The sequence below is a fragment of the Mytilus edulis genome, chromosome 2, assembly GCF_963676685.1.
Source record: "Mytilus edulis chromosome 2, xbMytEdul2.2, whole genome shotgun sequence".
In the NCBI taxonomy this organism is placed as follows: Eukaryota; Metazoa; Mollusca; class Bivalvia; order Mytilida; family Mytilidae; genus Mytilus; species Mytilus edulis.
Window position 1 is genome coordinate 43136355 of NC_092345.1, and position 25516 is coordinate 43161870.

Below are 25516 nucleotides of genomic sequence, written 5' to 3' on the forward strand. Positions count from 1 at the left end.
AGATTGAAAATAAACTGACAACACCATGGCTAAAAATAAAAAGACAAACAGACAAATAATAGTACAGAAGACACAACATAGAAAACTAAAGACTAAGCAACAAGAACCCCACCAAAAACTGGGGGGGATCTCAGGTGTTCCGGAAGTGTAAGCAGATCCTGCTCCACATGTGGCACCCTACGTGTTGCTTATGTTATTACAAATTCGGTAAATATTCTAATTCGGTAGGTTACATTAACGTCAATTGCAATAATTTTCTTTTATATGTTGCACTTCTGGAAATAGTTATTATATGTAATGTGCCCTTCATGTGTTTATCTAATAAGATAAAGCAGGAACGCCTGAGACCAAGCGATTTGAATTGGTGCCACATAATACTAGAGAGCAATAATTTAAAACTTACAGGTTGTATAATATAACAATCAAATCCTTTTTTTTAAATGATAAGTTAATAACCTTACTTTTGAAACTTTAAAACCTAAAATAAAATATTTTCAATATACATTATAAACTCAACAATAAAACCACGACATGCTAAGTAAATTGCTCATCCAATGTGTTTTTGATATCATCTTAAGAAATCTGTAACGTTTATAGAGATACGAATGAAAATAAACAATCAATATATACAATGCCAGTATAATTAATAGTTTTGTTTTAAAATTGATATCATGCACAGCAAAATTTCACCAACACAGCTCAGGGTTACCAGAACGGAAATCCGAAACTGCTGACTTTTGTGAAAATGATGTCAGAACCATAAACATGGTTCAAGACGTTTTCCATTCGTTATAAGAGCTTTTTGAACATATACAGTAAACAATCATATAAATTTCAGATATTATTTTATTACACAATTTAAAAGTATCAATGACCACTTGGACATTGTCTAGGAGGCGGAGCATACTTTGTTGGTTCGGGAAGATGGAAATTGCCCTGTTTAAACTGAAATATAAAAAATGTAATAAATTGGTACATTCTCGTCGAAGAACTTTATATATAAAACTTATACATTAGTACTGACAGAGTGCCTGTTTCATTAAAAAAGTTCAAATTTGAAATTAAAAAATGACGAACTAATCGCTAATAATTTCAGCTGCAGATCCAGGATATTGAAAGGGGGAGGGGTTAGTAAGCCAACGTTTGGACTAATGCTTCCAAAAAATAAATGCAGTTGTCATATACGTATTTAAAAAAAACTAAACACAGCTGAATAAGTCAATTATAATAGAAAAAATGTCATTCTTTATATATCAATTTTTTTAAAAGTTGGAAAACAGAACGTCAAACACTATTTCAACTTTGCTATCACAACCTTCCATTTTTTTTAACAGCGACTTTTTTTTATTGTGGCATGTACTTTTTTTAAAATGTGTATGCTTTTAAGCATATGGTCAGTAGAAAACGATTTTCATAAACGTCCTTTAAAGTCACAGAGGCGGATTTATTTGATTATATAGGGAATCACAGAAGCATGACTGGAGCTGGTCCCCTCTTAGGCAGTCAGTGGGCTCCAACATATGAATATTTCTTTATCAAGCACTCTTCAGAATCAGAAATGTTTAAATTATAAACAGTTAAAATCTAATGATGAATATGTTAGGAGCTTAATGACAAAAAGATATAAACGGGATTGCGGAATTCATCTAAGGTGAAAATTTGTGTAACGGAATTGTAACCTTCATTTCTGAGTAATTATTTGTGTTGTTTAACACACCGATTAGTGTCAGGATTGATCAAGCGAAAGACTACCGTAAAAAATGTTTGATGTTGAACGATGTTGAGGTATCCTGTTATATATAACATATCTATTGGGAAAATATTTAAAATTCACAGTCTCTTGCTGAAGACGCCCTAGTATTATCTATACTGACGTCTGACGTTATACGGTATAACATTGCCAAACATTTTAACATTGAAATTACAGAAGAGAAATTGGTTTACGAAGTTCAGTTAAATTGTATCATTTAATGTTAATTATCGTTTGCAGAATATCTGGGATTATTATCTCTCTCTTTTTATACTGTTTACTTACATGGATATTAGCGCTTTTGTCAAGTCCATAGCAGATATAATTGTACGTAGAATTGTCAACGATTTCATTAAAGTTATCACGAACAGATTTATCTTTCCAGTCCCAAGTATTTAGTTGTTTTACAGCATGCCAAGGAACGCTGCTAAGTTGGTCATAGTTGGGTTGACTGAGACAAAACGTAACATTCACTTTTGGATAGTAGAACAAGAAAGCCAAGCACATCTCGGATGTGGTCGGTAAACCACCCTACAATATTTTTATAAATTTTGAAACACGTGTTATGTTAGGATGAAAAAAAAAACCAAAAGTATCCTTTTATGAGCTTTATAAACAAAAAGGCACCAAGTTTGCATCGATATGTGTACAAAACTTTTAAAATGAAAATGAATGAAACTATTATTGATTGAATTTATTGGATTTAATTGCAAATTTTAACACAATAAATATTTCGTGTAGTCGATATCACCTGCCATGTGCAAGGTTTAAACTCATCAGCATCAATGTTGACAGTATAGTTTAACAGTAATGGAACCTTTTAAGACCACTTGGTCATGGAGGACCTTTACCCTATTTAATCGTACAATTAATGAACAAAATCTATTAAGTTAAGAAGAAAACAAGGTTAGCAATAACGATGAACCAAGGAGAAAATATGCATTTAGTTTAATAAACTATATATCAAAGTAACTTACAACAGTTGGTTTGGTTCTTGACGAGGAATCGTAGGTACAGTCCATTGCAAGGCTGTCGCCCTGTATAAAAAAGTTTGAGTTTTATGTCTTTTTCTATATGTTTATTTCTCTCCTAGTGTTAAAACAAGCACAAATATTGTTGAATTCTTTTTTGTGTTTTGGTTTTAAACATCTAATTCGTTCTCTTATGTTTTTGGTTTTGAAATTTTAAAACTATTATGTATTTTCTACCCATCGACGTTTTAAATATATCTATATAAATAGAATCTATGTTTCGTACGTGTGTTTCTTGTATTAAACGCTTAAATATTTAGATATTTTCAGTATAAATTATTAAAAAGAAAGAGATTAACTTTATTGCAAAAGGTAAAAAAACAATTTTATTTTGAATCGGTCACAACTAATTTATTAGGAGAAGCATTGCGATCCAGACCATGATTAAAGACAAAAGTATATGAGCTGTAAAGACAAACACAACAGAAGCAATCACTTCAATAAATAAACATACCTCTGATATAGTGACACACTAATTGTATTGTTAAAATAAATACACATAGTTATCAACAACAGCAACTTATTAATCTAGATGTAGAATTAAAACATGACGCTTAAATTAGAATATTGCACTGAGACTAAGCTTACGTATTTGATTTCTCTTTCTTGTTTCATGGCCCTAAAATCTTGGTAATCAAAATCATAGTTGTCGTCTTTCGAGAATGGCTCAAGTTCTCTATCCCCTCGAAAATGACGTGCTGTCAACTTGGCACCCAGTAAATGGGCATGAAGAAGAACACCAAACACCTTTAAACTGTTTGTCTGATTACCAACAGCCTGTGGAAAATAAGCAGAACACGAAACACCTTTAAACTGTTTGTCTGATTACCAATAGCCCGTGGAAAGAAAGCAGAACACAAAAGACTTTAAACTGTTTGTCTGATTACCAACCGCCTTTCGAAAGAAAGATAAGTAAGTTAAGAAAATTATTCCACTGAAAGAGAAAACAAAATCGCATTCAGTAATGTACTTCTCTGTCCTGAGTGGTACTTTTATTTAACTTTTTTTGTGCAGTTCAGTGTTTCTGTTGTTTTTTTCATTTCCTCTTATAGCTGATGTGTTTAACTCGGTTTTGATTTGTGAACCAGAATTTTTCACTCAATCGTTTTATAACTAGATGTATACTATTGTTGGCTTTATTAAAAAAAATTGAAATACGTTTCTCGTTTTTTTTAAATATAGATGAGACCGTTGTTTTTCCCTGTTTGAATTATTTACACTAGTCATTGGCTAGTCAAGGCTCCGATGTAAAGACCGTACTTTGACCTACATTTATTTGCTTTTTACAAATTGTGATTTAGATGGAGAGTTGTTTCATTGGCACTCATATGACATCTTCTCATATCTATCGATATGATGATTGTCGAAATATGACATGTCCTTGTATTGCTGATAAAGTTTGTTACTTCCAGTTCCTTTCCAACTTCTATTGTTTACGCAAAAAAAAACATGGTTTAAAGCTGAATGAACTAAATATAAGATCTTGTCCGTATGGTCATTTTGTAAAATATATTTCCTTTCGATCTACTTAAATTTACGTAAACACAAATACACGAGTAAATTATATCGGTCAAGGGCAATAACTCTTTGATGAGGTTAACATAGCTATCTGAATGTTTCCTGCTAATCAAAGAAAGCAATATGTTGCAAGAGTATGTTCTTACTTGTAATTAAATATTGGTGTATACATGGAATACGTCTATTCTCAGGGGATACAAACAAATTAAAAATACTGTTTACAGAAAATGTCTTCCAGTAGATCGGAAAATCATTTACACGTTACATCTCAGCATAATGATGTTCAATATTAGATACAGAGTCAATCCTTAACACTCGTTTTGCTCTGTTTTTGTTTTCTTTGTCGTGTTTTGTGAACTATTCTTTGTCTGTTTGTCTCTATTTTTTTAATTTTCTAGCCACGACTTTTGACTTTGAATGTCCCTCTTGGATCTTTTGTCTTTCCTTTTTCAACAACCAATATTAGGAAGTAACGAAACTTTTTGAGAGAATAAATGACGAAAAGACAAAAGAACCTCGAGCGGATGGACATGCTACGTCAGAACAGTATACGATTTATCCAGTCAATTGGTAATACAATATCAGTTAGAAAAATATCATAGCAATACAGTCTTACCATTTTAATGCAGTCCTCGTGACAGTGACTTTTTGATACGAATCCCTTTTCGTATGGGGGAATAAACTGTAAGTTGTTACATCTCAGCATAATGATGTTCAATATTAGATACAGAGTCAATCCTTAACACTCGTATTGCTCTTTTTTTGTTTTCTTTGTCGTGTTTTGTGAACTATTCTTTGTCTGTTTGTCTCTATTTTTTTTATTTTCTAGACACGACTTTTGACTTTGAATGTCCACTGGGATCTTTTGTCTTTCCTTTTTCAACAACCAATATTAGGAAGTAACGAAACTTTTTGAGAGAATAAATGACGAAAAGACAAAAGAACCTCGAGCGGATGGACATGCTACGTCAGAACAGTATACGACTTATCCAGTCAATTGGTAATACAATAACAGTTAGAAAAATATCATAGCAATGCAGTCTTACCATTTTAATGCAGTCCTCGTGACAGTGACTTTTTGATACGAATCCCTTTTCGTATGGGGGAATAAACTGTAAGTTGTTAACCATTGCACCAATTTCAAGCATTCCTGCATCATACTGTCTTAATGTTGGCGTGACTGTTATTCTGAAACCTGAACTATCTACGATGCCTGTAATTTTTGTAATCTATTTATAGTTAAATAGTAAACATTATCATTGACACAAAAACAAACATTTGGAAATATATTTTTGTTAAGAAAATTAGATTGCATCATCAATAACTACTTTTTGTACAGTCAGTTATTTTATATATCTATATCCAGCCTTGGAATAAAGCCCTAATAATATTACACTTTAAACGTCAGAAATCCTTTACAACTGATTTTACAGTGTCATCTTATTTGGTGGTCTCAGGTTGCGGTGTTACACAACGGTTCCATGTTAGAGGAGAGTCGAACGCATTCTATATGTGATTGTTCGGAGTCACGTCACATTATTGAAAGTTTACTTTCTTAGATTTCACGGAATCAGATAAACAAATTGCCATACAATTGAATTGCAAGACGTCATATTTGAGGCTGAACAAAGTGCAACAGATAACGGTATACGATACATATCTCAACAAAGACGAAGATATAAGGTTGGAAATAATAAGATAAGGACCCAAACATTTGAAGAGCTATACAAAGAAAAAAAAATTATAAAAACAGCCAAATCCGTCCAATGTCAAATTTGTCGGAGGAAGTTGAAACCGTAGATTCATTATAATTTATCAATTCACAGACGGACAATTTTAGAGAGATTTGTAATAAATTTGTAATAAAACAGTACTAAAGCACTAACTCCTGAGTTCGTGTTACCCTGGGGGAGGAGGTGGCTCATAGTTCTGTAGCAGCCGTATCGACCTAGTATTGTTCAAAATAAAAACACTACTTACTAAATTGCATATGTCCAAAGCGCTTTTCTGAATTTAAATGGATTAGGAACTTTCAAGGCTATATTTAAAAGCCTAGGAATTATAAGAACTGAAACAGGTAAAATGATATATGACATGATAGTTCGATAGGTTACGAACTGGACTTTACATTCAAATAAGTTATATATACAAAGACAATAACAATCAAAACCAAGGAGAAAACAAAGAATATTTACATCAACAGTTATGAATAATAAATTAGAAACAACACGAACTCCACTAAAAACCGGGAGTGAAATCAGGTGTTCCGGAAGGGTAAGCCTTTCCTGCACCGTATACGGCACCCGTCGTGTTATTTCTATGTTCAGTTCGGTAATGATGGAAGGTTATTATGACTGAGGAAGAATATCAGATATGATTTCTGACACACTTTTGTCATAATGGTCAATCAGCTCATGATGGCGACCGTGAAATTTCTTGACTGATGACCTTAATTTGATTGATTCATAGCCCTGTCTTAGCAACTTTTGAGAAAACAGTATTCCTCGTTCAACAAAATCAACATACTTTGAGCTAGCTCTAGAGTAACGTATCAATTGAGACACATAAACTCCATATGCTGGTGCTGCTGAGATGTTGCTACACAGAAATGAAAAGTTGACTATAGGAAAATTAAAATGATCGCGTTTGTCATAAATTTTGGTATTCAACCTACCATCAGTAGTCATTTGGAGAAAAAGGTCTTAATATGAAGCAGATTTATCTGTGTCGGTAGTATCTTTAATTTCAATTTTACTTGGATATAGTAAATGTAAGTGATCACTGAATCTATTATTATTAAGAGACAGTACGAAAGGTAAAATTAAAAGACTGGACTAATAAAATCCTAACGTATTGAGGAGCGCAATTGGTACCCATTGAGATTCCAATAGTCTGTTGGAAGACCAAAAATATATAGTCTGTTACATTTGACTAATTGTTTTACAAAATTACTAAATCGTAAGTAAAATTGACCAGTACCGCGGATACCAGGTGGACACCATACGACGATAAGATTAACTGTTAGTATTCATACACCTGCTTGAAAAACTCGTTAGTTTCTTCGTTTGCGTTAAATATTAGCCAAGTGTTTTCTTTTGACACCTTCACTGAATAGAACTGAATTTTCTGTTTCGTTAAAGAAAAATTGCAGTAAGCAGGGAATACCGACGACATAATTTATTTACTCTGCACCCATACCTGATTTTAATGTTGGATTAGTGAAATGTGTTTCCAGAAGTAGATATCGTGGATCTCCAGGTGCATTCAATGAAAACCCAACGTTATGAGGAAAGTCATATCCCTGAAATATTTAATAAAAGTTGACACACAAGAATAAATTGAATATTTACAAAGTTATTTTGATTTTCAATGAAAATGATTGTAAAGACGGCCGGAAAAAGGGCATATACATAACTAATAACTTAATTGAAATGGACGATTCAATGTGGTTTATTTCTGTTATCTCCCGTTTACCAGAAAAAATGATATTATCATTTTTACCCTTCCGGAGCACCTGAGATCACCCCATGATTTGGTGAGGTTCGTGTTGCTTAGTCTTTAGTTTTCTATGTTGTGTCATGTGTACTCTTATTTGCCTGTTTGTCTTTTTACATTTTTTGTCATACCGTTGTCAGTTTTCGATCTATGAGTTTGACTGTCCCTCTGGTAATTTTCGCCCCTCTTTTATCTAAACCTCATAATAGTTGTACTAGAAGTATCGTTTCCGAGTTCAAAGTAGCATTAGTTTGATAGTTGGCGCTTTTGTAATTTCTAACAAAAATACTTATTGTGGACATGAAATGTTTTCAATTTTTGTTTTCAATGCATTTCAACTGATAAAGTTGATATTTGAACTCGCTAGATTAGAGCGGTGCAACAGATGAGTCTTGTGTAGACGATACTTCAAACACACTTGTCGTTTCATCGCATATCATATACTAAATTCTAATGTCTTTTTTCATTTCAATTATTGTTGAATACAAAAGACAAAAAATAATTTGCTAAGACAACAGTTGTGGCGGGTAACTGATTTGTTAAAGCTTTAGTTCCAAAAATAAGAATATATTTTAGTTCAAAATTTCATTTTAATCCAATAAAACCCATGTCAGTTTATCTCTAGTATGACGTTATATCATTAGTCAAATATATCAAGGCATTTACCATAAACAAACTGATGCTAACGGATGCCTGCAGTCCTAGAATCTTGAAAAGTTGACTCAGAAATTTTCGAAAAGTTAATATATTGATGGAATGCAAGTTTAGAAAAAAAGGGTCACAGTTGTAAATCACTTCATCGAACACCGGTATACTAATATTGCCTTTATTTATATAACTTACAACGCCACCAACTGCCCATGCTAACATGACATCGTTGCATTTTTCAAATTTCTTTGGTTTGACACCATAACAGTTAAAGACAGATCCTTCATCGTTATCTGTTGCAGTTGGACAACTGTATACAACAAAGTGATGGACGATATCTTCATTACCACGGGTGATTATTGGCTCAAACTTTAAAAAAAATTGGAATAAACATTGGTCTAGCAGTGCATAATTTCGTTTTCGGGTTATTGAATATATATATATATATTAGATTATAGTACATGGTTAACACAATTTTGTAAAAAAATAGAAATAAGTTTAGAGATTGAATAAATTGGTTGAAACATGAAATAAACAAAATGCAGAGTTCTTTATGAGACGCTTTATACAAATAAAGTTCTTGACCTAATAATTTAAAAAAAAACCAGTTTGGTTCAACTTTGTAAAAAACAGCTTAATACATCGTAGATATGTAATTGCCTTGAGAATCAAATAAGACAGTGTCGATCAATTCGGAGTTGATAAATGTGACAGCTTATATCCCCTGATCGATATGTAATACAGGAACAGATTACTTAAGCGTAGACAAAACTTCGGAATTTTTGATCCTCAATGCTCTTCAACTTCGTACTTTAATTTGCCTTATACACTCTGACTGGTATGTCTTTTGTAGACAAACCTCGGGGTTGGCTTACACAATTTGTGCCTAGTTTATTGGAAAAGTTCATTGATAAAAGTGAAAATGTAAAAAAAGAAGTACCCTTATCATATGGCGCTTGGAAGGTTTTTCTGGCACCTTAAAAATTGTACATTGGTATGTAGTATCTGTATTGGCTGGAACATGAAACTGAAATAAAAATGAATATGAACAACGTATTGTAAGGCAATCAAATCTTACATTCCGTATCCATGTTATTTACCTACGTAATGTCACTATTATCTTCCTTTCTTATTTGCTAGCCAAATGCATTATCCTGTAGTTATTTTTATGAAGAATAGTACACTAGAACGTAAAGCAATAATCAACATGATATTGAAAAACAAACCTATAAAATAATCGTGTCTTCTAATGATCGACATCTTGAATAACAAAATAACTTTTGATTTCTTCAATGTTTAAATGTTTAAAACGTCAATCTTAAGAATAATTTAACCAATAAATTTTTAAATTCTGTTTCAAGTTTGTTAATTTTTTAACTTGATACATTTGTTGGCTATTATTCATTTGTTTCTCTGTCCTATATTTTCTCTCATTTATTCGTATTGTAGTCCTGTCATGTAATATTGTCATTTTAATGTTATAATTAGCATTGCTATTAATAAAATTAACGGTACCAATTTTCCTGCACCAGATGCGCATTTCGACAATACATGTCTCTTCAGTAATGCTCGTGGCCAAAATATTTGAAATCCAAAGCTTATATAAAAGATGAAGAGCCACAATCCAAAAGGTCCAAAAAGTATAGCCAAATCCGTGAAAGGAATCACAGCTTTGCATGAGGGAGATACAGTCCTTAATTTATAATAACTTCTATTACTTTGTAACAGCAAATTTTAATTACACAAAAAAATCCGTATTTTCATGCCAGTACCGAGGTACTGGCTACTGGACTGGTGATACCCTCGGGGACTTATAGTCCACCAGTAGAGGCATCGACCCTGTGGTAGTAATACAATTAACGGTACCAATTTTCTTGCACCAGATGCGCATTTCTACAATACATGTCTCTTCAGTGATGCTCATGGCCAAAATATTTGAAATCCAAAGCTTATATGAAAGATGAAGAGCTATAATCCAAAAGGTCCAAAAGCGGGAGGTTTGGCATGTCACAAAACCAGGTTCAACCCACCATTTTTATTTAAAAATGCCCTGTACCAAGTCAGGGAAATGGCCATTGTTATATTTTAGTTCGTTTCTGTGTGTGTTACATTTTAATGTTGTGTTTCTGTTGTGTCTTAGTTGTCTTATATTTTCCCTCAGTTTTAGTTTTCAACCTGGATTTGTTTTTTCTCTATCGGTTTATGAATTTCGAACAGCGGTATACTACTGTTGCCTTTATTTGTTTACTTTACATAAGTGTATAGAAACATATCCTTACATTGTTATGAAGTATATCGAATTGTTCTGCATCAGGTGGTAATTGGTAGTCATTTGCCTTGACCGCCGAGAGCAACATTAAACTTTTAGCTCCTCGTCTGTTTGCCCCATGCCATGGCAGTGTATCGAACGATGCAGGATCATCAGGGTGGTACGAATATATAACCTTGATAGTATTATCCTTTTCAAAGTAAATTATATAAATTAGAATAATTGACAAATGTAAATTAAAATCTTAATGGCATGTACTAGTAAGTGTTTGTCTTTTGTTTCGTTTTTTTAACAATGCATATTTTTTTTAATTCAAAAACACTTAAAATATACGTGTTTAGAAACTAAAAAAGATTATTAGCTCAAATTAGTTAAATAACTCATAGCTGAGAAGTTGAAAGAGATGACTTCAATCATCCTATCGTGAACTTTACATTTTGATGAAGAAAGATGCATGCTTCATTTGAATATGGAATATATATCTAACGGTCAATATACAATGGAAGACTAGTGTTTCCGCCAAAGTCAAAGGTAATGATATTTGAAGGAATTTCCCTCAATCATTACATTTTCGACCAGTATTTTATGTACTGGTGTTGGTCTTTTCGTCTTCTTTTTTACCTATTATATTAGTCTTTTTTAGTTATGGTTTTAATTATTCTTTTTTAGTTATGGTTTTAATTATATTTGTTTAGTTAGTGGTTTTAATTATTCTTTTTTAGTTATGGTTTAATTATTCTTTTTTATATCTCCTCATTTTTTACATTATCATCTTTTTTTTCCATTTTAAATGTTTAAATAGTTCAAAAATTTAATAAATCTTCTAGACAAAATTATACTCACTGTAATTTGGTAGTCTTTGTCGTCACATGTATCTAACTTCCTAACAAACTTTAATACTGTTCCAAAGTTATCTTCAAGTCCCTGTAGAAGCATCCAGTCCTGGCTTACATCAATGGTAGGAGCATAGTGACCTTCAGTATGACAATCCTATATGAATTATGGTAAACCATGAAAACCCCTGAATATCATTGATATAACATATAAAAAGTAAAATACATTGAAAATTTGCATTCACATATACATTTATCAAAAATACTAAATAATAAGTTTATCTCTATAAGTTTATCTCTTAAATGTTATAACATCAATGTACAAACAAACACACATACACACACACGCGTGTACTGGATGTAAAACTGTCTATATTTAAATGACTAACCTTAAAATGAGCCGTTCCGTTGCTGTCAACCCAGCCAACAACTACATCAGATGGAAACATTTTACCATTAGATGATAGACCAAAGCCGACATATCCCTTAGTCTTAACGTGAGTCTCAAACGTTATATGTGTTGTATTAGTTTTCCAAAATAACCAATAATTTCCATCACTGTCTAGTTGCCAGCTATTCCCGAAAATCTCAGTTGGCGTCGGTTTGGAGGGCGACACATGTTGGGTAACGGCATTTGGTTTTCCTATGCTTGTACCGAACATATAAAGAAATGCAAAATAAATTGCGCGCTTCATTGTAATTTCTTTTCTCGCAATACCTTAACGTATAATCTTGCTTAAATACCTACAGACTAAAGGTGAATAACTAGATATGATGATTTTGAAATGTATTGTGATATGTTAAGAACCTATACATACGTAACTTTTTTTTTATCGCTAATAATCAGATACAATCCACTGTAACATAGAATTTGATGTCTATTTTGAAATAAATTCTGATAAGATTGTTGAATAAATATTTACATTTAAGCTACCTGAAGCTCTTGAGTATGAAATGTTGACCATGACGGCAAAAAATGTTTAAGATAAACGAGAGATCAAAATATGGTCGGACTTTTTTTTTAAAGATATTTGATGTTCAAGGTTTTTCAATTTTATATATTTGGCTTTGTCTTTACCTTTTTTTATTTGTTCTTTTAGTTTATGAGCTTAATTTTCAAACATTGGGGACTCGAAAATCACTGAAACGACATTAATTGTCAAAATGCACATCTGGTGCAGAATTTATATAATTATGTCATGGTACCTTCAAATATTTTAATTGTATTTACATATTGTGAAGATTTTTTTCCCCCTCAGAACACCATCTTATATCTAATGAATTTGACATAAAACTTTCACTACATAGTGGTGACTTTCACTGTTATATTTAGGTACTTCTAGTTTGACATAATTTATATTATCTACATTATAGTATACGTTCATCTACAGGGTAATCTTGGTGAATTAAAACTCTATTTGATACGTTATGGTGTATTTAAATTTTGTTTTATTATGAACCTAAAGTGAACAGCTCTATATCGGTTTCTGCATACATACGTTGTGGATACAATAATGCGTTTAATACAACGGCGGAATGCTCGCCGTCGATTAAAGTACGGTACAAGAGAGTAGATATGAAACTACCAACACTCAGTTTTTTCAAGATAGTTTCACTCGATTAAGGTTATCACAAATAATGAGTTTGAATATTATGGTATTTTGTTGTTTGAAATATCGAAACAGTTTATATTGCTCTTCACTTGTTTTTCTAATATATTTATTGTCTGGAAGTCATGAAGTGATTAGTCTTTTTAGACGAACTTTCTGTAAATATTCGTTTGACTCTATTATAACCATCCCCTCAACAACTTTGAAAAAAACTTTTGTCTCAGCGTCTTCACTGAAAATTTTGAAGTTCCAGTTTTGCGAGCCCTTTTATAAAACATCCATTAGCGTTTGATTTGTAATCTGCTGTTTTAAATGTTGTATCTTTTCGTGTATACAAGTTGGTTGATGTTTGTAGATGTGCATGGGTCCCATGATATTGCTCCAAAAACCATTGTTGATCTGACAAGTGAAATATTAAATGTTGTCTTGATTCTTGTGGGCAATATTTCGAATTCCGGCAGAAGTATTGCCTATGTTTGACTTCGGTAGAAGATATAAACTACTGCGAATTCATTATTATTTATGGATACCAATTTTCGTGTGTTTTGTGGTAACAGGCGAACCACGAATTTAAATATTCAACGAATTTCCTTTTTTTAATAGGCTTTCTCTACAGAGATTGGCAAAACAACGAATTGGCAAAACCACGAAATCAAAAACCCTCGAATAAGCAAGTTTTCGGCAATCCACGAAAATTGATACCCACGAAAATAAATGAATCCATGGTATAAGAAATAGGAAAATGTAATCTAATTGTCAACAAGAGACCAAATGACACAGAAATCAACAATTATAGGTCACCGTACGACCTTCAACAATGAATAAACCCAATTTGCATAGTTTGTCTATTAAACCATAGATTTTTGGCTCTTGTTTTATATGCTCAAGATTTAACATTACTATGGAATCTCATTCCTTAATGTTCAGCAAATACTTCTAGGTTTTGAAGATCTTTTTAGAGATAACCATATATTCTATGCGTCTTTGTATTTGTGAATAGTAAACAGTCGAATAATCAAACATGATATAGATATAGGAAGATGTGGTGTGAGTGCCAATGAGACAACTCTCCATCCAAATAACAATTTATAAAAGTAAACAATTATAGGTCAATGTACGGCCTTCAACACGGGGCCTTGGTTCACACCGAACAAAAAGCTATAAAGGGCCCCAAGAATTACTAGTGTACAACCATTCAAATGGTAAAACCAACGGTCTTATCTACATGTATATAAAAAACGAGAAACGAGAAACACGTATAAATTACATAAACAAACATTGACTGTACCTGGATAGTTATTTATATGACAAAGAAAGAGTAACGGGCCTTTGACTGTGCCTTGCGTAACAGCATAGTGAACTGCTACTTCCTCTGATTGATCTCCTTCAACTACCAATATCATTTTTTCTGTTTATTAAAACCATGTCTAGTAACTTTTTTATTGACCATTTAATTCGAATTTCGCTGATTTTGAAAGTAGTATGAACCGGGATAATTTGTCAAAAGCTTTGGAAAAATCGGACATGGCTATATCAGTTTAGGGACCGGGGTCATATTCTCTCATGGGGACGTTCAATATGACTGTAAATGGGGTTCGCATGAATAGACAGATTTGTTTCGAACAGACGGATTTTTTTACACGTCCTTCGAGAAATAAGTACTGTGATTGTATATCTTTACTGAAGTAGTTTATGCATATAAACCCTGGTTTGTCTACTGTTATGAACTTGAATAAAGACTCCACCGCTTAGTGTTTCCATATTTATATGCTGTATTACCTTCGCTTTATTTAATTGCGTCGATGTAGGGATTTTCTCCAATTTTGTGTGTTAAACTAACAATTGTAGTTTGATAACTTGAATTTCTCGACGTGATGTATAGGTACAGAGCCACGTCATATGTAACAAAGAAACCCAACAACACAAAAAGACAAAGCATATTACCAAAGTATTAAACAAAACTTTCGTTTTCAAAAGAAACTTATCAGCGCGTTTTCGTCATAATAAACGAGAACACTTTTTACCACTGGATATTTACCATCAATTCATCATAAACAACTAGCGTTGATTTCAGTTTCACTGTTAAGCAAGGCCTACTGTTGATATAACTCTTCATCACTTTAATTTCTGTATCACTCAGACTTTTAGTCAAAGAACCTTGCATTTTATTTATTGAAATAATTCTACCTTAAAAAAGAGAGCCGTAAGATACCAATACATATTTAAACTCATTAGTCGAAAACAAACGGATAAGACCATTGCAAAACACGTAAAAAGACCAAGAGACAAACAAAAATGAACAAAGCAACTTGAACCTCAACATAAATTGTGTGGGATCCCAAGTACGTTGATAATGTAAGCAGATCATGATCCGCATTGGCCGCCATTAGTGAAATCATGTTAGTACCAACCGTCGATTAGGTCACATTCGGAGGAAAGAAGAAAAAATTGTGATAACGACATTTTTTACATATCCGTCGTCATCAGAAATAGAAACCGGTATTCCATAGCGTTGATTTATCTCGTGATATATTGTCCGTAAAAAGTTGAAGGGATGTTTTTATCCTTTGGAACTATTGATTTTATACCTGCATTGTGAAAAGCAACCCTCTATCAAGCAAATCATGTTAGGAACTACAAGCCATGGCATATCGTCTCAAATGGGAGATAAATACTTCATATGGAAGTACTGCTACTGTGTTGCTACATAGAAATGGAAAGTTCACAATTTTGAAACTGAAATCACCTCTGTTGTCTCAAAATTTTGTTAGGAGCCATTGTTTATATCTAGATGGAAGTAAAGATACGAGTCAGACTAGTGATTAAGTGGTTGATGTCTACCATATTTGTTTCATTTGCGAAATCTACTTCTTTTTATGATTGTATGTAACAGTAAAATGGTAGCATTTTATAAAATTTTATATTTATATGAATAATAAATGAATCAATTGAATAATTAAAGAAGATTTAAAATTATTTCTTAACAAATGAATAAACAATTACTTTTAATATGCTATACATTTGGTATTTTAATGTGTATTACGTGTGGCAAAGTACGCAATAATGTTCCGTCTATTATGTATGACATTGTGCAAAGTAACAAATAGTGGTAATATTTAAAGAACATCGTGTTTTTATACAGTTGTAACTTGTGTGGCGAGTGCACTTTAGGGTAAAGTTGGTAAGATCTAGATAGGAGTGAGAATTGAATGAAAACACATGTTAGAGTTGAAAGGTTAAAGTTGCGATCGTGGGAATGAGAAAGAAATACTTATGAGTGGCCTGTTGTTAATCTTAGCTGAAACTATACACACCTATTAATAATTATAAAAGATATTTCAATAATTGAGATGGAATTAAAAATGTAACTTTATACAAGAGTCAGTTATTCTTGGGACATTTCAAGTGAGATACCTGTAAAATAACGACAACGTTGTCGTCAATAACCAAACTATGGAGTAGAGAAAAGTATACGTCAGTAGACAGCTAGTTCCCCTTATACCCTTAATTCCTAAGTAACACCGAGGACACAGGCTTATCACTTGAAAAGAATAAAACTAAATTGGTTCTCCTCTGATATTTTGTCAGCTTTCGTACATACGTTTCTTTTTTGTTCTTGATCTGCTTACTGATTTAACTTTCTTTGCCGACATTTTGTTTACATAAGAACACACCCGTAAAATCGCAGGTCCGTGACTGAATTAAAGTATATAACTATGCGTAAGCCTTATTTAAGTATTGGTATTGTCATCTGATAAAGTTATGCCGATTATAAGATACACAGTTTTCTCTGCTTTCAAACTCTTTCTGTGTGAACCCGTCGACCTGGAACTTATCAATTATTGGTAATATTAATTATTTGGAAAACAAAAGGTGAATGGAGTATAATAATTGTTTAATCAACAACATTGTCCTATCTGCTAACAATATTATTATTGTTTGACGTAAATTTTACATTGAGGTTCTACAAAAAAAAAATCACCAATACACCAACATTCCAACTGACTCCATTTTCAGAGAACGACATCTGTAACAAACATAAACTTTTAGCTACCGCTTTACAAGCAGAACCAAAAACAATGAAAGTCCCAACTATATATTGGCTTCCGAAACTGCACAAAACACCTTACAAATATAGATTTATTTCGTCTTCAAGCCATTGTTCCACTACTAAATTATCTATTCGTCTTACCAGTACACTTGTTACAATCAAAAACCTGATAATAAATTGTTCAAATAAGGCCTTCGAAAATAGTGGAATTCATTACTTTTGGAGTGTCAAAAACTCGTTGGAAGTACTTGATAAATTGCATGCTTGTATTGGTGATTTTGAATCTGTTCAAAGTTTTGATTTTTCTACCCTATATACCCCATTGCATCACATTCTCATTAAGAAAAAATCACACACCTAATTAAATGGGCATTTAAAAAGTCAGAATATGAATATATATGTTCATACTCTTTTAGGTCATTTTTTAGTAGCAATAAACCAAAAAAAAAAATATGTCAATTGGACATGCTTTGATACTACATCTGCCCTTGAATGTTTACTAGATAACATTTTTGTTGGCTTTGGAGATTCCGTATATCGTCAGATTATCGGAATTCCAATGGGGACTTACTGTGCACCACTTATTGCGGACCTGTTTTCTGTATTGCTTTACGTTACAATTTATGACAAAAATCAGAAAAGACCTATCGAAACAACATCTGATACACAAATTTATTAATACTTTTAGATATTTGGATGCTATGTTGGCTCTGAATAATGACGACTTCTGTATGTATACTAACGAAATTTATCCTGTTGAACTTACTTTAAATAAAGCTAATACTAACAATGACCACTGCCCGTTCCTCGATCTTGATATATATATATATCATTAACGGAAAGCTTAATCTTAAAATTTATGATAAAAGAGATGATTTCTCATTTCCTATCGTTAATTATCCATTTTTAGATGGTGACGTTCCCTTGTCACCTATACGGTGTTTATATATATCAACTTGTACGATTCGTTCGTGTATGTAACAATGTTTTAGATTTTAACGAGAGAAATTTATGTATTACTGAAAAATTATTACAACAGGGTTTTCGATATCACAAGCTAGTCAAAACATTTACTAAATTTTATCATCGGTATAAGGACATCATTCGGAAATATAGCTCAACATGAAGACTTATTATACGTTCAGGTATTTCACATCCAATATTTTATGGAAATATTCTTTATAAAGCACAAAAATGTCTGTATTCACCTCAGAAGCTAACAAATAGTTATCAAAAGTACCAGGATTATAAACCTTTAAATAGACTTATTAAGAAGGGATATAGTTACGATACTGTTGTCAGGTCATTAAAGATTGCATATTTTGGCGTTAATATTGATTCACTTATAGGGTCTTTGTATCGGAACTACACACATTTATTATTAATAAACCAGCATGACACGGGTTATGTTCTTCTCACATATGTTATGATGGTATGATATTAAACCCCTCACGGGGAGGATTGTGCCTGATATTCATATGACGAAGACATAATGTTTTAATCAGTTTAATTGAAGTCTGGAGCTGGCATGTCTGTTAACTGCTAGTAGTCTGATGTTATTTATGTATTATTGTCATTTTGTTTATTTTCTTTGGTTACATCTTTTGACATCAGACTCGGACTTCTCTTGAACTGAATTTTAATGTGCGTATTTTTATGCGTTTACTTTTCTGCATTGGCTAGAGGTATAGGGGGAGGGTTGAGATCTCACAAACATGTTTAACCCCGCCGCATTTTTGCGCCTGTCCCAAGTCATGAGCCTCTGGCCTTTGTTAGTCTTGTACTTTAACTTTTAGTTTCTTGTGTACAATTTGGAGTTTAGTATGGCGTTCATTATCACTGAACTAGTATATATTTGATTAAGGGCCAGCTGAAGAACGCCTCCTGGTGCGGGAATTTCTCGTTGCATTGGAGACCTGTTGGTGACCTTCGGCTGTTGTCTGCTCTATGGTCGGGTTGTTGTCTCTTTGGCACATTCCCCATTTCCATTCTCAATTTTATCCTATATTAGATATAAATAAAGTTGAATTCTTTGATTCGCTGTTTTACGTCATGCCCGCTAACAAATTGAAAACTGTACCTATACGCATTATTTTAAGTCCAGATTTTTAGTATTCGTATTGTTATCTAAGAAAGTCTTACTGATTAAAATTTTAATGACGGCTGACAAATTGGACCTCGTCATGTTAGTATTATAGATGTTTCAGATGCCGCCGTATATTTACAAAATTAAGATACGCTTTTTGTTCCATAATTTAACATTGTTTTTTTTATGATACAGTACGCTGCTTATTTTTCTCCCAATTTTGTCTTTAAGTTGTATAGTTATGAAAGGATACATTTCTTCAATCTCAGATTTTCAGTGTTGTTCATACCTTAGACGCAAAAGAAGAGCAAGCAAAGTTAATCAAGAAAGATTGACGTCAATCCAAAACATTTTCCATCCTTTCACAAATGTTATCGTTAATTATTGTGTTTATATATGTTGGTCACAAACTGTAAAGTTAATATGACAATAAAAAAAAAAAAAAAAAAATATTTGATTTGATTTGTTAATAAATTGGAATAAGACATTTGACTTTTAACTCTTTTTATTACAATTCGAGAAAAGAATCTTATGTTTTAAATCAATTCTTAAAAGGTTAATACTAGTATTTCATATGTGCAAGAAATATATTAAATTCTGCTCCTTTACTGGCTCCCCGGGCACTGTCTAGGGGGTGGTGTGTATTTAATTCGAGGTTCTGGAACACGGAAAACATTCTGTTGATACTGAAAAAAAGAAAAAAATTGTTCTGATAACGTTTATAATGAAAACTATAAAAGAATAAAGATAAATAAAATAAGAAATAAACAAACACACATAAATTAATACACCATAAAATTAGAATAAAGTCATGGAATCAATTTCAATTATACAATCGTAGAATAAAGATAAATGAAATAAGAAATAAACAAACACACACAAATTCATACATCATAAAATTAGAATAAAATCATGGAATCAATTTAAATTATACATTTATCTAGCCTCTATTCGTTCAAACAAAAAAAAGAGATGAAAAATAAGGGAGACATTGGCAACGATGTTGAGAAAAAAATCGAAATAAGTTTTTGTTTTTTGTTTCAAAAATTTATAAAAAATGAGGTGGAATTAAAAATTCTCTTTTCTTCGTAAATTAGTTCATTAGTTAATTAAATGCAGAATAAAAAAAAATGCAATGTTGATGCATAATAATGGATCCGTGATTTTGTCTGGTTTTTTTTTTATTTTTTTGGGTCCTGGTTCTTTTGAAAAACCTTTTTGCACAATTACGTAAAAGGCAAAAGTCCAAAATTAATGACCCCAGTTTTCGTTGTCCATATACTTATTTTCAATTATGGTCGCCGTCACGTAAAATTGGCACCATGTTTTTTGTCAAAAATTTTTTAAATATCAGCCGCGTTTACTCAAGATGATGTTTTTCATTTAGCGGAAGTAAATTCCTGTCCAAATATCCACTACTGTCCTACCTTTTATTGTGTTTGCACTGTATAATCCTGACCTTCACATTTTTCAAGATTATTTACATTGTATAACCGCCATCTTGGTTTCTATGAGGGTCCCTTATTCCATAACATTCGTTACTCTTTGGTAATATCATTGTCATTGATGATACAATTTCCCGCGCTTTTAACGTAACAATGACGATAAGCTCAGAGAGACACAAGAAAATGGAGAGCACGTGGAACTCAACGGAAACACTTCCGGTAATAACAATGTCGGATTCCACCATACAAAATGATCTTGGATTATGTGAAGGTCAGGATTATACAGTGCAAACACAATAAAAGGTAGGACAGTAGTTGATTTTTGGAATGATATTTGATTCCACTAATTGAAAAACATGATCTTTAGTAAACATGGTCGATATTTAAGGAAAATTTGACAAAAAACATGGTGCCAATTTTACGTGACGGCGACTATAGAGTATATTTTTTCTTATTTTTTTTCTTTCCCTTCCTCTTTCATTTCTTTTTTTTTGTGTGGTGGAAATTCAAGAAGAGAGGTGAAATAAACTTTTGGATGTTGTATTTTAACTGAGTTTGATATGGAAAGAGTGATTAGGCCAAGTGCAAGAAGTTCATATTTACAGTTTTCCGAACATCGCTTGACTTGTCCATAGGGGTAAGGATGTGTATTGGCTAAAGGAGTAGGTTCGATAAGACCCTAAAATGGCCCTCTTTTTTACCTCAAATTTCAAATTAGGATTTATTGACCAATATCACAGTGATTCATAGCTAATACATTGACTAGAAAGGAAATAAACCTATTTGTTGAAAATTTACGTTCCTGCGTTCTACTGATGACGTCACAAAAAGTACTGATTTTGATTTTCCACGAAAAATCAATGAAAATTGGTAAATTTTGCATTGATTATGTGACAGGAAACATAGAGCGCATACGTCGACAAAAGATTTTTGAACACGATGTTTGTAATGACATTTTACATGTTTAACTGGAATATTTAGTTTGTCGACGCCTGCGCTTTATTTTTCCGGGTCCAAAATTTAGTTCAAATCTGGCCAATTTTCGTCAAAATCTCTTATTTTGACCTTTTTTGGATGTAGAAATCAACGCTTTATAATAAAAACTTTGATTCAAATAGTTCAATTTTAATTTCTAACCTGTCTGGGCCGATTGACGTTACCTTTAACTGCCAATGGGCCGATCGGGCCGATTGACGTTGTCTTTAACTGCCAAAGGGCCGATTGGGCCGATTTAGTTGTTCTTTAACTGCCAATGGGCCGATATGGCCGAAGGTTAAGGTTAATAAAATAAATATTAATTTTAGCAATAAAAGCATAATTTAATGATGTTCTGTCAATGCCATTTCATTCTCATTTCATTTTTTCATTTTTCATGACGTCATTTAGCCATTTTTATGACGTTACAATGATGTCATGCATGTTTAGCTATCATATCTGAATTTTGCTGTTCGTTAATCAATCCGTTGGTTTTTTTTTTGTTTTGTTGTTGTTTTAAATGTTTCACACTTTGTCATTTCGGATCCTTACTGTACGATATCGGTTTTGCTCATCCTTGTTGAAGGTCTTGAAGGCCTTACGGTGGTTTACGATATCATTCATCACGTCAAATGGTCTCAAAGAAGATGTTTGGCAATTGCTACATTGGTAATCATACCATATCTTCTTATGTTTATATTGTTGATAATTTCAATAAGACATATTAAGTTGAACGAAGACAGATTGGTCTTTTTTATCATTTGGTCCATAAGAATTCGTAACTTGTGATCTTTCACTTTATATATCATATATAACTACGTATTTTCAAAAAAACTAGAACACACCCGCGAAATCGCGGGGAAATAGAGCGTATGTAAACTGTAAAAAAAAATATGCTGACTGGAGAATTTCAGGAGAGGTATCAAAATTCAAAGGTACTTAGGGACTGGGCACATTTTTTTTGCCCTCCTCCTATTTTCCAAAAGTTGTTTTTACATAAAATAAATATATGGCCAAAAAAAAAATAGAGGTGACGAATACTTTTGATCATGTACTGTCTTCACATGTTTCGCTTCTTAAACATTCTTTGCTTTTAAATATTTAATTTTAAGCATTTCTGCATGATGAAAGTAAATCCAGAAAAGGGCTACGGAAGCATGAAATTTATCAAGTGTTTTACTTAAAACAAACATATTTATAATTTATGATATAAAGGACCCATTTTTCTTGTTAATGTTTTCCCGCTTTTAACATATATTCTGAAAGTATTTCTTTATCTTGTTTTGTAAACTTATGCAACAGAAGGTGCGGCCATAGCCATTACGAAGTCATGAATACCGTTGACGGTCAACGAAATCCAGTCTTTAGGGATGACCATTTAAAATTCTGAGGATGGGAGAATGGGGCTGGTAGGAATGCAAATCTCTTTCACTAATATTCGTAATCGTTACATTTCACACATATTCAGGATATTGTAGCCTATAATTATAAAAATCATATTTACTTTCGATATTAAGAATTAAATAGTTTGTACATTAGTATATGCCAAACAAAATTTGCATCAATTCAGTATATTTTGAACTTGATTTATTGAAGATGACAGATGTGTGCAGCGTAACGTTTACACTGCATTTGTACAAGGTTTTCAATGGCATTCGCCGACGTTGTAGTAAAATTTATCAACGTCATAGGTGTAACGTTATTTTTGATTTTGAAAAATTTTGGCCGCGAAAAGGTTAAGACAAATTAAAACATATTTTATCTTCTACAATTCAATTTTATAATCGGGGCCAAATATGGCCCTTACCGAACTTACTCCTTTGTAGAAATGATCGCTTCAATCTTTCTGAATTTTGGAGATATTTTTGAACTAGTACTATACAGTATACATTACACATACAAAAGATTTCCAAAAATGGCAGGGCCAATTTTAATGAGACATAACGTTATAAAGAACTAACAGAGGAATTAATTGTGGTCTGTGGCTGTATAACCCAAATTACTAAAAAAAAACAACCGTTTCATTGAGAACATCTTGTTACCGAAATCAACACTTAACAATTAAATTTCTAGTTATCATATCAACCAAGTTATATCGTTTATTTCAAACAGTCTTGTTTGCGTTTTATAAACATTTGCAGTTATTTGCAAGAGGTTTATTACTATGATATTATCAAAATGGTTTTACATATAAATCAATCTATACATACAAGTGCGCTATGTGGATGTGTGTGACTATCACAATCCTGGTACAGATTGGTCTTATTCATAATATCTTTGAATTTGTTCTTAACATCTTGGTTCTGCCAGTTCCAACTATACATCGTATCAACATTGTGGTAAGGGTTTGAACCGATTTGATCATACAAAGGCATACTTTGACAGTTGCTTATATCAGTTTTTGGATAGTAATAGATAAAGGCTAAACACATTTCTTCCGCAGTTGACAATCCTCCCTGAAAAGAAACTTTTAAAGTTTTAAATACAAATTGACATTGACTAATAGAAACTACCCATGTGAAACAGATAGTCAAACAATGGACCAGAGAAGAAATCAAATAAAACAGATTTGTACGGGTACATGCAGCTCATGAGATTCGTTAAAAGCATGACCAAGTATAATCTAAGGGGTTTGTTTTAAAAAAATAATTTATACGAAGTTTGCCTGCCGTTAATTAACGTAGCAGCAGATCGTTATAACTACCCACCCATTTGATTATTGTTCGTGTGGTTATAAATTTAATATATCACATTATATAAATATGTATTTTCCTCTTTTGAAGATAGATCTTGATTGAGCTAGTATATGATTGGATCGGTAGTTTGCTTGCCTGTATTTATAGTGAAGGACTTTGTTTAAGTTTGAAGAATTTTGATTGTAATTTATATTAAAGGCTGCTTGTGTCGTTTCTTTATTTAATGCTTTATATTCGTTTGAGCTGGGTGAATTAGAAAATCATACTTTTCATATAACGTAATTTATAGTTTCAAAATATTCGGGACGAAGCATTACTCAAGAGACATTATTTGAAATACACGTCTGATACATTCAAAGGTTATTACACAAAATGGCCTTAATTTAAAAGCATGATGAAGCACACTTCAAATAATTCATCTCAAGAGTAAATATTTGAACTTTTCCTCTGAAACTACTGAGAGAAATTAAATCAAAATTGATTTAAATCACTATTATAGTATCTAGTTTAAAAATTGTATCCGATGACTCTGCTTGCCAACCAGCATGGACGAGATGGCTAAAAATAGAACGTATAGTTTTTGAAATATATCTTTGACACTAAAGCATTTAAGGCAAATTTTACATTGGTCAAAATGTTCATCAGTTTGAGATCTATCTGTCCTGAAATTTTCAGATGTATCAGACAAGCAGTTGTAGGGTTGCTGCACCTGAATTGGTAATTGTAAGTAAATTTTTCAGTTTTTGGTTATTATCTTCAATATCATTAAAAAAAGAGATAAACTATAAACAGCAATAATGTTCACAAAGCAAGATCTACAAAAAGATCAACAGGATCAAAATGGTCCAACGGGATTTATTGCCCTTTAAAGACAAATGTAACATTTTTTCTTGAAATTTTTGTAGTCTTTTACATTTTCCTGAGACAACTGAGACAAATTTAACCAAACTTGGCCACATTTATCATAAGAGTAGCTTGTTGAAAAAGTGTCCGATGACCCTGCCTGTCAACAATCATGGCAAAAATGGTAGGAAATAGAACATAGGGGGGAATGTAGTTTTTGACTTATATCTCTAAACCTAAAGCATAAAGCAAAAAAGTATAACGGT

At 32.3% G+C, this 25516-nt stretch overlaps 2 protein-coding genes across 2 annotated transcripts in view; both read right to left on the reverse strand.

Annotated features, from left to right (window-relative positions):
- Positions 1–828: 828 nt before the first annotated feature.
- LOC139512179 (DBH-like monooxygenase protein 1 homolog) lies at positions 829–12343 on the reverse strand. Its single transcript, XM_071299595.1, has 11 exons — positions 11934–12343; positions 11555–11701; positions 10722–10901; positions 9383–9469; positions 8638–8811; positions 7498–7600; positions 5346–5512; positions 3370–3558; positions 2728–2787; positions 2036–2281; positions 829–945 (listed from the first exon to the last, which is right to left on the reverse strand). Exons 1-11 carry the CDS (start codon positions 12237–12239, stop codon positions 868–870), a joined length of 1737 nt encoding a protein of 578 aa, XP_071155696.1. The 5' UTR covers positions 12240–12343; the 3' UTR covers positions 829–867.
- A 7435-nt stretch (positions 12344–19778) lies between these two features.
- LOC139510855 (uncharacterized) overlaps positions 19779–25516 on the reverse strand; it is a 42138-nt gene continuing 36400 nt past the window's right edge. Inside the window, exons 21-22 of the mRNA XM_071297394.1 lie at positions 23922–24167; positions 19779–19977 (exon numbers count right to left, since the gene is read on the reverse strand). Coding sequence (XP_071153495.1) covers positions 19897–19977; positions 23922–24167 — 327 coding nt within the window. The 3' untranslated portion in view covers positions 19779–19896. The remainder of the gene's footprint in view (positions 19978–23921; positions 24168–25516) is intronic.